We start from the raw sequence: 15366 nt of genomic DNA on the forward strand, positions 1-15366 counted from the left end.
ATGAGATCTCGATCTTCGCCAGAAAATTCAACACCATGAGTTATTGATTTCTCAGAATTGAAAAAGGTCGTGAATTCGCAAACTTTAATTTTTAAAAATTTAATGATGGAAGAGGCTATGTATCCGGATATATAAAAAAATAGATTAGCTTGAGATTCTAGCATAGTAAAATTAGAATTAGAAAAACTGAAAATAAATATATGTATTTGGAAAAATTGGATCAGTGCATCATACAAATTATATTATGTTTTTATTTTCCCATTCATGCTTATTACTTTACTTTGATTTAATATTATGAAGTTTCTAGTATAAATTCATTTCTTTATTTATGAAAAATATATACGTAAGATTAACATAATAATATATATTCTATAAATAAGATACAAGTCTCCCTTTATATTGTTCCAGAGCATATCATATCAGCAACTTTATAGGAAAAAACTTAAGCAAAGCGTTGTCTCGCTAACACAAAAATACCCTATGTATTTTGTTGTCAGCTGTCGATTCCCTCCTCTCGCTTGATCCGTCCTAATGTATTATAACTTTTATAATAAATAAATGAGAGTGGAGTATCTCTGATCATCACGTAGCAACCTTTCCCCCTCCACAGATTTTTAATCACAAAGTTGGGATCGGAGCAGAAAGGATTTCTTAAAAATAAATATTCAGGCTACTATTGAATCAAAGGAAATAAGATTAAAAAGTAAGGAGTTTGACACAGTAGTATGTCGTAATTTTATCTTTTATTCAGTAAGCAAATCCATAGAGAAACTCGGGTTGAAATGCTTAAATTGGCTGGTAGGACTTAGCTAATTCTTCCATAGGATTAAACTATTATTCGAAATTTTGTGTGATTTCTTCACAGCTCATTATCAAATACTAATTCTCTTAAAAAAAATAATTATATATATTTTTTTGGGTGTGGGGAGGGGACTCCGGTCCTCTATCCCCATCAGACGCCCCTTTGAATGTTTAGAACACTTAGTCAGGGTCACAGTGTTACCTGCATTGTACTCCCCAACCATTCAATACTAAAGAAACCAGAGGAAAAGCCAGAAAATCTGTTATAGTTGGTCAATTCCTCAGAACTATGGAATTCTTAATCAATAATTGATGGAAGTTATTCATAAAAGGTCATTTTATTATATATATATATGAATAAATTTTGGCTATTAAATAGTAATACAAATTAATAGCTACGCTTTTGAGAGATTATTATTGTATTGTTTAGTAATGTTATATTCGATAAAATACAATGTAGATTTAAATATTACAAAATATCTTTTAAAAATGGCGAAGAAATAATATTTGACGGTAATAGTCTGGGAGTACATAAGGGATATAAAGCAGTTGGTATGATTGACTTATTTGGCTAGCTACCAGATAATTTCGGGCCTTTTTTCTGTTTCTTTTCGAAGAAAAGGCTTCGTGAAACAATAAAACTAAGACATGTCAATGTTAATAGGTCTATAATATAGAAATATAAAAGTTTTTTTGTTGTCCTCGAGATAAATTCTTCTCTCGAACTCAATGTGTGTACGTTCGTTCCCAGGTCATTCCTAGAGAAAGAAACATACTCTATGTATATGAACTTAAAACAAGATTACAAGGTTAGAAGGAATAAATGTAATTAAGCTCCCAAATCAATTGAACTCATATGTGCTTATGACATTGGAATACGGATATCCATCATGTTCAGGGATCTCATCTCTTTAGAAAAGGTTCTTGCAACTTACTCGATGAATGTCATCTCATTTATTCAAAGTACTAGTCATTATGGATATATTCTTTGACGTCCAAATCTGTTACTTCATCATCCATTGGTCCAAATACACATCCGCCCCTCTATATCTTGCGTTGAGTCGTTGTATACTTCTATAATAACTGAGGATATATTTAATAAAGAGGAGTAATACTGGAATGAAATGAACAGTAAGAACCAAAGAGAGTTATCATCCTACATCTGCATAACAAACAAAGAACTACAATCTATTTATATGGCAGTATTATTTATGTAATTCTAGAAACTCCATCCTCGCTTCCGATTACATTATTACTTATGAGTATCTTCTGTCATTGGAAAAAAGGTAGAAGACAATCCTGGAGCATGAATTTAATAGGGTCCTCTTTTCTAGATATCTTTATCAGCAAACACGCAAAACACATCAACTCTCCTATTATCTGCATATATGGATAAATAGTTCATGGGAACTCTTACGTGATAAATATGTTAATAAATTATGGGGATCTTATAACTTTAGTGGAGTTTTAATGAAAAATATGAATTTCGTTTAACATATTTTAAAAGTTAGTGAGTCGGGAGTCCTAAATCCCTTGTCATTATACTTAAAATTCACTCTATCGGTAGGAGTTTAGATCTGGAATCAATATTCAATAAATAAACTACGGATTACACTACATGCTTATGATGTAACAAAAACTTTATATAAGTAGAATTATTTCAGTATTCATCAACACTAAATATTAGACAATGTTCCTTGACAATTTTAAAGAATATTAATGGGACATTAACAATTATTTTTTTATTTAGCAATTGTAAATAATGGTGCAATGCAACAATGTATTTGTTTATGTACAAATTATAATAATAAAAATATTGTAAGATTAAGTTAATCAAAAAAACTTGAAATCTCCAACTAAAGCAAATGCACTTTCTTCTGCAGTGTCGTAATTTTCGGTTTGAGACCATTATGAAATATTAAAACACATTCTATCTAAATTAAAATCTTCCACTTTGGCATTAAAGTTTTCAAGTTTTGAATCTACAAGCCATTAATGGCATACATTTTTTCCTATAACTTCTCCATTCAAAATATCTAAAACCTCATTTTTAGTCAATTCTTTGATATTTTTAACATAATTAAATGCTGTTTTTAAATCACCCTTTTTTAAGGGTGAAATGCTAGTGGGTAAAAGGAGGTAATAGGTTGGGATTTAAGGACAGGGTGTAGTTGGTCGGGGTAATAGCCCTACAACCAGCACAGGGAGCACTGTATACATGGAGAGAGCACTTCTTTTCAGAAAATACACAGGTTGACAAAAACAATCATCTTTAGCATATCTACGTATAGTATTTTATCCAATCAAACGCCACGTAGACATACTAAAGTTGATAGTTTATGTCAACCTATGTATTATCTGAAAAGACGTGCAGTCTCCATGTATATAGTCCTCCCAGTGTTACATATATAGCTTATGAACAATACCTATTTATCATCATTCATAATATCATTTTAAATTGAATTAAAATATGCAATTGCAGGGCGGCCTCAGGGTTATAGAATGTTGTTGTTAGCCCAACAGCCTCCCCCTCTGTGTCGTATATTATCTATATTAATATAAATTAATAGTAGACATTAACTAAGTCTAATGTATTAATGTCGTATTTTATTAAAAGCTTAGCTATACATTTCGAAGTTATAAGTATTTTCTGTTTCTATCCTTTACGAGTGTGATCATGGTCTTTACAGTGAAGAACAATATTTTTAGTTGAAACAATAAAGTAGAAAAACAATGAGGGAAAAATTGTGTGAGGTCATCATGCAAGACAAATCTGCCTGTTTTTATGCTTGCTGCATTTGTGAGTCACTTCTTGTCTCAATAGAGTTATTCAAGACTCACGTGCCAAGCCACTATAAGAAGGTGGCGGAACCAACTCAGTCTGATTCTCTTGCTGGGCTTTCAGTTAGAGAGGAAGATAAGGCGAGTTTGGGTGAAGGCACGTCTAGTGCAGGGAAGGAGCCCTTTGGGGAAGCTCCTTTTTTGCATCAGTTGGGGAGAAGGAAGCTAACTTATCATTGACATGGGAGACTCTACTATACTTCCGAGAGAAGATCTTCTCAGAGAGTGACAAATTATCGGATACAAAATTAAGATATTTGTTGTTAGAAGAATTTCATACTGTAAGTGACACAATGGACGCAGAGTTGGCCATCCGACTGTTAACCTGCAGTTTAAGACATTAGACATTGTGCCTCAGCTCGGGGTTCTCGCAAATATCCACAATAGCTTTAGGCTCTCTTCGATACCCCTTATAGAGGCTTATGAAGAAGCCTATGGCATATACAGTTTAACGACGGTTTTACCCAATATAACTGAGCAATCGAAGTTCAGGGACCTTTAAGGCCATGTTGCACAAAGTCCATCAATGGTAGAACTTTGGTGTGACATTAATGGAACACTTCCCGAGGCTTGAGGGCATGTCTTCTACGCAGTTCAATGCCTCCGTAGAATGGAAACTGTCTTCAAGGATGGAAGGCGTATAATAATGGTTTCCACTCTGAGGGAACCAACGTATTAAAAAAAGGAGGTGAAGGGTTTGATTTTTAACGAGCAAATTTTAGCTCCACATCTATTAAGATGATTCTTGATCAAGATAAAAATGATTGTGGGTTGAATAACGCTATGAAAAGGGGTTCGAGATTCAGGAAGAGGCCCCTAGATACAGCTTCGGCTAATGTACCATCAAGCCCTAACCCTGCTCCTAATACGTTACTGACTCATGCAAAGAGATGATGGGTCCTCTTGAAGGATATGGAAGACCTCCAAGAGGAGGTCATAGAAGGGGTAAGAAAAAACCTTTATTATCAACTTTTTGAAGAGCTTATGACCGCGAAACATTTTTTGGGTAATGGTCCTAAAACGAAATGTTTTTTCAGAAAAATCCCCATTCGGCAAATTGCCCTTTGGCGAAACGTCACTTGGCAAGAATGTTTTCGGCCAAAAGTCCGCACACGGTCACAGACATAGTCTGGGACTATACAAGGAGTACTTCCAACTAACTTTTGATTTGCAAAACCTTTGGACACGTTTAACTATGAATTTCTAGTATTATTACTTAGTAGATGGAGAGAAGGGAAGGGAGATATGGGTTGAAAGATATTTGATTCATAGTGATTTCAGATTTGTACAAAGCATTCGGATATATGGATCCGGACGAATGGTCATCTTTCTTATTCCTAGAAATTCATATTTTTTTCATTTGGATATCCAATAGTCAATTGGCAATACGTATTCTGATCCTCTCTTCAACTTCATTAACTCGCCTCTTTGGATCTCATCTCCTTTCATGGAAGACTCTTTCATTCTGCAAATACGTTTCATAACAAGGTCGGTGATAGGGACTTCTGATCTCGCGAATCATTACCGCTATAAATCAGACATGATCTATGTGATAATTTTTTACATTATCTATGTTTATCAGTATAATTTCATTAATTGGGTAGTTAAGTACTTTGTATTCAAAATCATTCGCTTGTCGGGTAACTAACTGCCTGCACTCCATTGGAATAGCAAATTTTGATAAAACCGTCTAAAACTAGTGCCCTTCTACTAACACAACCTATATTTTCTTTGTTTTATCGTCACCTTTGCTATTATCCCTTTCTGGTGTAACCGCTTGCAAGTACTCTCCAGCATTTTTTCGTGTTATTTAGTGTTTTTCGAATAATTATGGCTACAAAAGATATCAAATGTACATTGTGGGATGAAAAATTCAACAAACTGAACTCAATGGTTATCCAGGTCCATTCAGCTCACCCTTTTACTAAGTATCCAGTCTTATCTGAGACATCGTTTTATTCATCAGATTTTGAAGAGGAGAGTATTAATAACACGGTCTGCGACCATCCTTCGCCTGAACCCTCGATCCCTACTCCTATCCAAATTCCGTATCTGGAGAATGATGTTCCTTTTCTTCCTTGCCCTCATACACAACAAGGCTACTCCTTTCACTTATCCAACATTTAATCCTTGGTGATTTCATCAACCAACATCATCAATCAGGTTTATAATATAATTATAGGCAATAGGAATAGAAGTTCAACCCTCAGGAATGATATAATAACGACTACATCTTAGGAAAAGAAAATTTCTTCTTTTGTTTGCCACCTACAAAAGTATACTTAATACATCACATTTTTTATATACTTTGTCATAAGGTTTCATGGAAACAGATAGAGTCAAAAAAAATATTATCCTTACATATTTAGGTAAATAGATTAAATTATTATGTATGACAACTTAAGTCATGTTTCTTACTCATTTTGATGTATATAAGAGGGTTAAGAAGTGAAGTTTATTTAGTGAAAAGTTTAGAGAAATGCGAAATATTATCTTTACTTTTATTTAATATCTTTAATTATGGTATTCTTTGAGGTGCAATTACGAATATGAAATTATTTTCTTCACTATCCATCCGATTTTAACAGATTTTCAATTTTAATTGATTTTATAAGTAGGCTACTATATATATTTCTGGCCTAAGCTACACTAAGGGTTGTCATGTGTAATTTGACACATGCTATGGTAAGTTTGACATCTTTGCAACATAATCGTACTCAAAATGTTTTGACGTACGACCATCATTTGTGTTGTTTACAGTGACTTGACAAAAATAATTGTTGAAAAAAATGGAATTAAGTCGTGAATATTTTCGTGCGATCAATTTTTACAACTTTCGACGTAAATTATCACGACAAGAGTACATTGATTAAGAGTACAGGTGACGAATCATGGATTTAGGCGTATGAGTCCTAAACAAAACAACGATCGACCGTCTGGGTCTTCGAAGACGAGCCAAATTCAACATAAGTTGTTATGTGGAAGAAGCACTTCGAAGCAAATGGTCGCCTGTTTCTTCCACAAAACTGGTCACGTGGCGACTGTTCCGCTTGAGCATCGTAGGACGGTCAATTCTGACTGGTACATCACAAATTTTTTACCTGAAGTCTTCGGAGAAATTGGAAAAAAAAAGAAGAGAAGACGAATCATTGTTCACCGTGACAATGCTAGCTCTCACACATCGTCTTAAACCAACACCTTTTTGACAAGCCAATTGTTAATTAATGTATTATATCGTGCTGAATTTTATAATTCAAAGTGTTCAGATTTTAATGGAACATTCGGTGTAACTAATAACTATCTGTAGCTATAAATTAAATCTATATTTAGGGCTTCCTCACTCAATTAACTCAATACTACTTACATTGGATATAAAATATATTATTAAAAATTATGAGGTGTAGTCGGAGTCGGTGACATACAAATAATGGAATCCGAGTAGGGTATTTTATGTACCGACTCGGCAGCTCTGTTTATATTATTACAGCAAAATTTGTGTGTCTTTTTATCTGATTGTCGGCACTTAATAACTCCGAAGAATATGGTGTAAGCTAAAAATGAATTAACAAGACTTTGTATGTTTGTTGAATAATGAGTGTCTAACGCCAGAAGGATGGATTTAAAGAGTCCGTGCCGCATAAAATAATACATATAATCCTAATTGTTCTTATGGGAAAACCAAAACAGCTGTTCAGGATGGAGTACTACTGCATTTCCGAATATGCTACTCATTCTTTGATATTTCCCAATTTTTTGGTTAATAAAATTTTACAGCTTTTTTTCTAATAGCCTTTTAACTCAAGTGCATCAAATTAAAATAAGTAAAGTTATGTACTGCTATTTTATAATCTTCAATAACCGGTCATAAATTTATTCAAAATCAAAAAAATTATTTTGTTAAAAAATGAATTTGTTGAAAATTGCAGTTTTGTTTTTGTTTTTTTTTCAGGTGAAAAAAACCTCTCTATTTAAGTAGGAGCAGTCATTCAGTTAATTTGAAAAAAAAAAAAGTTTCTAACCAAAAAAAAAATCCTAAATCATATTTTCAAACAATCAAACATCTTTGATGTTTATCAACTCCTAAAAAGAAAGCATTTTTAGCCTTCAAAATTTAAAAAAAATAGACTAATTAATCGTGCAGGTGTTATCATTTCCATCAAAACAGTTAAAGGCCCGAAATTATGTGATAACTCATTTCAATTTATGACTATTCTTATTACGTTATTTATAACTTAAAAATCTCTCATACAAATTTTAACTGATTAAGCGTCAAAATATTAATAAGGGATAGGAAAAAACATAATTACCTGACATGAAAATGTATATAACTTAAATTTGTAGAAAAAGTTTAATTAATTAAATACTAAACAACAATAATTAATATTCAATAAAATTAATAACCAAAACGAATATTTAAATAAACAAGATTCTTATTTGTCATAACCATAGTTAGAAATGGGTCGATTGTCATAAACTATATTGTTGATATTGTTACCAGTGTAAGAACCATCGTCGTAGTCATTGGGATTAGCAGCAGCAAATGAGATTTGAGCAGATACAGCATTAGCAATCTCAGGATAAGGAATGGGAACATCCTTGGGAAGATGAGGACCCGAGGGATGATAGCCAGTCTCATCAGCATACCACTCAACAACATAGGTTTGTCCATTAGGGCCCACATACTCATAAGATCCCTTCATCACAACAACTTCAGTCTCTCCAACGACCTTTGTTTTCCCTACTGCCTGTTGACGAATCCCATTCTCGGACTCAAAAGCATGGTCAAAGTTACTTGAGCCATCCAGAGTACCTGGTGCGTTGTAATTACTGCTCAAGATCTTAATATAGGGTCGATTGCTTTGAAAGGAGTTGGATCCAGCATTGTTGGTTGAGTAGGAATTGCTGGAAGATCCAATCCCGTATGAGGTTAGAGGGATATCCCTCTTTTTGACATCATCATCTGCTATAAGGGATGCAAAAGTACATCCGAGAACAATCAAACAGGATACCTAAAAGTAAAAAAAGGTGTAAAATACTTTGGAAAATATCATTTTTATATTGAATTCAATTACTTTTGAGTTCATTTTTTGGTTTTTGTTCTAGTGGATTTACTTCTACTTTGGGGGTTGAATGTTGAATGGTGCTTCTATTGAGGAGAAGAAGGGTTTATATATTTCATTTGTTTTATCCTTCAAGTTTCTTTCGTAGAACGCTAATTTGAGGGTGTTTTCCATATCGTAGATGTTAGTTGCATGTAATTTAATTGTATCCATTTATAATTAAGACGGATCAATATCCTAGTTGAATGTTTTTTATTCATGATAAAATCTGTGGAGGTCAAAATTAACTGCGTATATATCTTCTTTTCAAATTATGTAGGTAAACAAAACTCAACAGCTTTGTGACTCACTCCTTACTCATATGCTTTTTTTCCCCTTTTTTTCACCTTTACAGTCCCAAATAAACACTATTAAAATTAATTGATATGAATGCATTAATATAACATTATCCTGATATTTTAATGGGTAATTTTTTATATTTTTAGGGCCCCACAAACTAATTTATTGTTCAATTTGGTATTTTTAGATAAAAAATGGCCACTCGATTATCGGAAGAGTCCCAAATCCTGTTTGCTATATGCATATATATGTATATATAAATGTTTTACAGCTATATAATAATATTACTACACTTAGGAGTGTATTAGAGAAACGTTTCTCAATAGATGGGATGCGACCCTAAAGTAAGTCTTGAATATTTTAAGGTGTTAAATTTGTTTATTTCATTTTGAAAAGCAGCCGTAGTACTAGAGTAATCTAATGTAGTTTGAATTTGTTTACTATCAATATTGATTTGATTTCATTGTTGAAAATGTATACAAAGAAATAAAAAGAGGTGATATAAATTTCAGCTGTTAACAAAGAGGGATGTAGTAGAGCAGTATTTCCCAAGTGGGGGTCGTGGGACACAACGGAGGGGTCGCAACATGATTTCCAAAAAAGAAGAATATAATTCAAACTACTTTGAGTAGCAATAAAGCTTAAACAATGATGAACTTTTATTTTTGTATAAGTCTCCTATGAATCATTTTAAAAAGTATATTCCAGAAGATAGTGCTTCATTAAAGCATAACTGGATACGCCCTTGTTACTTAGGAAGCTAATGATCTGTCTTCTCACAAAGAAGATGCACATATCAAACTTCCATATGATCAAACACTATAAAAAAAATTTGATTCTAAAACACTTGACGAATTATGGATTTCTGTGACGAATGAGTATTCACGGATTACCAAATCAGCTTTAGATTTACTTATAACCTTTTGCTTAAATTATTTATATGAGAAAACCTTTTCCCTCTTAACTTATATCAAAAATAAATACAGATCGCATCTACACGTGGAGGAGGATCTTTGAGTCGATGAGTCCTAAATTAAACCTAAACTAGATATTCGTTGCTCAAGGAACAGTGCGCATCTTTCATATTAAGTCCTTGATTCATTTGTAAAACTATCTGAACATCCACAGCCAGTAATGTTATTAGTTTGTGAGTCTCAATTTTGACTTTATTTTCCATAAAAAGTTATCAATGATTTTATTGATTTTATATTTAGAATATACATTCGATTATTTCGTCATTGTATTTCTACATATTTTTAAAAATATATATAATTAAAATCTTTAATTTTTATTTATTCTATACATTCTCCTTTTATGGTAGCTTAATTCTTCAGATCGAGCTTTAGATTAAAAAAGATGTTTGTCTTATATGCCAAGCTTCCATCAAAATAACTTCTCGCTTCTAGGTATATAGGTTAAGCCTTCTACTACTTGTATAAATATGTAGTCACACACTCTTTCCCTTCTCTTTCACTAACAACTTCTGAATTATATTCATTATTATCCATCTACTTTTTCATAACTTTATGAACAAAATAGTCTAGAAAGGATTATGAACAATTCTTTGTCTTTAAGGATGTTTTTTTGAGACGATTCCTGCTCGATTGCCTTCCTTATGGACAATTCGACTTTATACACAAATGACGAAATTATTTATTTAACTTTTTATTAATTATGGATAAAAAAAAATAACATAGATTTATCAATCATGATGAGTTGTTAATAAATTTAAATATAAAAAAAGTAAATTACACTCCGTGCTCAAGAGAATTTCTGGTTGGCTCATATTAGGGAGTACACCCCATGGTCTTTGATCTAATTACAAGTGCCTCACTTCTAGAAAATAATTACTTAAGACACTAATTAAAGCCTATTTTCTATTATTTAATTGGTTCGGCCCACATGAGATCATATGGTCTTAAACCGACTCCAGTTCTTAACTGAGTTTTATGCCCTATGAATATAAATATGTATAAACTAGAGCTCGAGTCCGTAGTCGTGTCTTTTTTAATGGATCCGAGACGGATACTGATGAATCGAACTTGACTCAGAAAATATGTACTTGGCTTTAGTTCTGTAATAAACAATATTACTCAAAAAACAAAAATAAAAAAAAAGTATTTTGAAAAAGTTACTTAGTGGTTTCAGAGTAAGCCGCACAAGCCTAACTTCTATCCTTGGGGAACTTTGTGAACAACCCATGTTACTATTTAAATTTATAGGGCACTAAAAAAGTGGTTCTTTCTAAAATTGTAACTTCAAAGTAAATTTCCTGTACAAACACAATGTAACTTGATATATCAATCAATTATATATTTTGGACTGATTTGTGTCCTCATCGCCGCGTTTTCCTTCTTTTCATTTGTCAATGGAGCGAGACGTCACAGCCGATATACTATTAAATTCAACAGTTAAGTTCAACGTATAATTATTAAGTGATTGATCTTAACAATTAAGACTTAAGTGTTTTATAGTTTTTAAACAAACTTAACCACTTTTTAGATACAAATCTAAAAATGTTTAATTTTTTAGATACAAATTTATTTTCCGATATTAAAGACCAAATTCATTCTGCAAAAGATATGAAGGGATTTTTTGAATAAAAATATTAAAATACTGCTAAGACATTTAGGTTTGTTAAGTAAAGACCTTCAATAGTATCTAATTACTATGAATACGTTTAAAATACAATATTTATATTAGTATTATATAGTTTTTTCACATCAGATATGACGTTACAAAAGCAATGTTTCCATTTAATTTGACTATCAGTCAGTATGGTACAACAATTCAAAAGGAGGGTGGGCCCAATGTAAGTGATTGACATACCTTGTATTTCAAGTTCTAAAGAGACAAAAAAGGACCTATTTTATTTTTTTGATTTGTAAGCGTAATTTTGCCTCCAAAAATGTGTTCAAATAAGTCATGTAATCCATAAACTTAATTATCTATAGGTATTGGTTGAACCGGCATTACTGAGCCAATTACATAACCAATTCCATACTTTAAAAGAGGTGAATTATTGCTGATTCTGATCCAGATGCACCGGTACTCCCCTTATTATTTTGGCTTGAACAAAACCTTTAAAAAACGGACTTTTTGATCTTTTTACACTATATATAGGATCCGAAAATTTCAAATTTAAATATAAATCCTTCTGTGTAGAAAGTATGACCAACTGGTATACAAAGAAAAAGAACCGAAAAGTGATATGGCAACGATTTCTTCTCCAAAGCTATTACCATTAGCACGTGTGTGTGTGTGCTCATAAATGACGGAGAGTAACACTGATGAGGTTGAGGTATGAGGGTTATGAGTATAAGTACGTTTTAGGCTCAGAATATAATTGAAAATCGACAATGGAGACATTTTCCGTATTTCCTTGCTAAATAAAAGTAGCCTTTGTGTTTATTCCATTCCTTTCATACCAGGTGGTATATGTATTATAATCAAAAAACTTACTCATTCAATAATGAATTAAGGTGAAGGGATTTAAAATAATTCATATTTCGAAATATTAAAGGATAAACAAATAGCTAGAAAACGGAACAAATTTGAGTTCTATATCTTACGTAAAAGTTGAGGAAACATGAACGTGATCGACGAATTTCCATTCACGCACTCTTTGACACTGGGTGTCTCCAAAATACCGTTTACGCCGTCCGAAACGTTGGAAAGGAAGAAGGGTTCTGTCAAAACAGCCAAATTGTGCCTAGAGGAGTTAAAGCAAACAGCCCATGTCAATCTCCTGAAGTATATTAGGGCACTTGCAAGAAATCACAGTGTTTCACACCAGAATGTCCAAAGAGCTATAAAAAGTACGTTGAAAGAGCCTTACGAGGGTGGGGAGTCAACTTTTAAGACCAACAACGAAAGGAACCCATCTCTTCCGTTGCAAGGCACTTTTGAAGGATTTTTTTGAGTTCTTTGAAACCATATAGGAATTTTTTGCCGCTAAGGACAGCTAAATTGATGATTAAGACACACATCTATTTATTGTATTAATTTTGTTGAAATTCTATCGTTAATTCATAAATTATATCTTGTTGAAGTTTAAAATTCAAAGTCTTCAGATTTTAATGAACCCCTCGCTAGCCTCTTTCAGCTTATATCATAAAATGGCAAAACAGCCAATCTGATCTTCTCTTAAACATTCTTCAAATTGACAGGATAACAAATTGATTTTGTAGTTTTTTTTTGTTTTTTTTTGGTATCTCGGAAAATTATATCATACAACTCTAGGAATGAACAAAATAATTTGCAGAGATTCAGTTAGTTTTCATGTGCATTTTTGGAATTTTTCCAAACTAAAAATTTGACTAAATCCTATATAAAACATATAAATATTAAAGCAATTCACATCTAAAATGCGATAAAATCAGATGGATACATAAGAAGAAACTAATTACATATTCGGAATTTGTCCCTATAGTAATATCATAATTAGATATGAAATCAAAAAAAAAAAATTAACAAAAGTTAAGTTTTTTTTAGTTGTGAAGTTAATTAAATTAGAAGAAAACAGATGTTTCAATATATTTAACATTTCTTCAAACTTTTCACTCGATAGTCTTTTCATAAATCGAAAGGTGTAAGAAACAAGTTTTAGGTTGGTAAGCATGATAGTTATATGTATTTACAAGGAATATGTGAAAAGAATAATTTTTGGACTCTAATTTTTCCAAGAAATCTTGGGACCAAAAAACTGTTTTGATTTAAAAAAAAAAAATTATTTTGTATTAAATATAAATCTTAGAAAATAAGAGAATACAACATATATCAACCGCTATCGAAAACTTGACGTAGTGACAAGGATAAATTAAATTTATCTTTCTTACATCAAGTCTGCCAGGCGTGATAGAAAAAATGATCATTGATATATAGGAATAAACAACTTGAAATTTTTTAGCTCGCCTGTTTTTTTCGTGTATTTGGCAAAATAAAGAAAGACAGTTTTCTTCACAAGCTGTTGTAGTCATAATTTAATTTTTGGAGGATTGAACTTATTAACTAACTATTCTTATTTAAATTATATGCTAGATTTCCAATGATGTCATTTTTTCCAATTTTTAGGCTATATATTTTTTATTAAATATTACATTTAATTTTAATACTTAAATAAAGTTAAATAGATTCAGAGTCAAAACATCAATAAAAACATGGGTACAAACATTAACAGCTTACATAAAAATGCATACAAATTATATTTGAAGAAAAGTTTGGTAATTTAAACACGAAACAACAATAATTATTATTTAATAAAATTATAAAGCAATGCAAATCTTTTTATAAAAATGATTCTTATTTGTCATAACCATAGTTAGAAATGGGTCGATTATCATATACTATATTGTTGATACTGTCACCAGTGTAAAAGCCATCGTCGTAGTCATTGGGATTAGCAGCAGCAAATGAGATTTGAGCAGATACAGCATTAGCAATCTCAGGATAGGGAATGGGAACATCCTTGGGAAGATGAGGACCCGAGGGATGATAGCCAGTCTCATCAGCATACCACTCAACAACATAGGTTTGCCCATTAGGGCCCACATACTCATAAGAGCCCTTCATCACAACAACTTCAGTCTCTCCAACGACCTTTGTTTTCCCTACTGCCTGTTGACGAATCCCATTCTCGGACTCAAAAGCATGGTCAAAGTTACTTGAGCCATCCAGAGTACCTGGTGCGTTGTAATTACTGCTCAAGATCTTAATATAGGGCCGATTGCTTTGAAAGGAGTTGGATCCAGCATTGTTACTTGAGTAGGAATTGCTGGAAGATCCAATCCCGTATGAGGTTAGAGGGATATCCCTCTTTTTGACATCATCATCCGCTATAAGGGATGCAAAAGTACATCCGAGAACAATCAAACAGGATACCTGAAAGTAAAAAGAGGTGTAAAATACTTTTGGAAAATATCATTTTTATATTGAATTCAATTACTTTTGAGTTCATTTTTTGGTTTTTGTTCTAGTGGATTTACTTTTACTTTGGGGGTTGAATGTCGAATGATGCTTCTATTGAGGAGAAGAAGGGTTTATATATTTCATTTGTTTTATCCTTCAAGTTCCTTTCATAGTACGCTAATTTGAGGGTGTTTTCTATATACCTACCTTTATGTTTGTTGCATGTTATTTAATTGTATCATTTATATTTAAGACGGATGAACATCCTTGATGAATGTTTTTTATTCATCCTACCCAAAGGATATAATATTCAATAATTTATAAAGATAGAAAATACCATTAGGTATAATTTATACAAGTATTATTGCTGAGACTCGGTCAAAGACCCTTTTTTTTGGTTCGGTCTCAATTGATTTTT

The 15366-nt window shown here is 32.2% G+C and overlaps 2 protein-coding genes across 2 annotated transcripts; both read right to left on the reverse strand.

Annotated features, from left to right (window-relative positions):
* Positions 1–8072: 8072 nt before the first annotated feature.
* On the reverse strand, positions 8073–8774 carry LOC121130325 (endocuticle structural glycoprotein SgAbd-8-like). The gene is made up of 2 exons (XM_040726082.2): positions 8715–8774; positions 8073–8651 (listed from the first exon to the last, which is right to left on the reverse strand). The coding sequence occupies exons 1-2, from the start codon at positions 8724–8726 to the stop codon at positions 8073–8075; spliced, it is 591 nt and encodes a 196-aa protein (XP_040582016.1). The 5' UTR covers positions 8727–8774.
* A 5568-nt stretch (positions 8775–14342) lies between these two features.
* LOC121130364 (endocuticle structural glycoprotein SgAbd-8-like) lies at positions 14343–14997 on the reverse strand. The gene is made up of 2 exons (XM_040726115.2): positions 14986–14997; positions 14343–14921 (listed from the first exon to the last, which is right to left on the reverse strand). The coding sequence occupies exons 1-2, from the start codon at positions 14995–14997 to the stop codon at positions 14343–14345; spliced, it is 591 nt and encodes a 196-aa protein (XP_040582049.1).
* Between the last annotated feature and the right edge of the window lie 369 nt (positions 14998–15366).

The sequence above is a fragment of the Lepeophtheirus salmonis genome, chromosome Z (genome assembly GCF_016086655.4).
Source record: "Lepeophtheirus salmonis chromosome Z, UVic_Lsal_1.4, whole genome shotgun sequence".
Classification (NCBI taxonomy): Eukaryota; Metazoa; Arthropoda; class Copepoda; order Siphonostomatoida; family Caligidae; genus Lepeophtheirus; species Lepeophtheirus salmonis.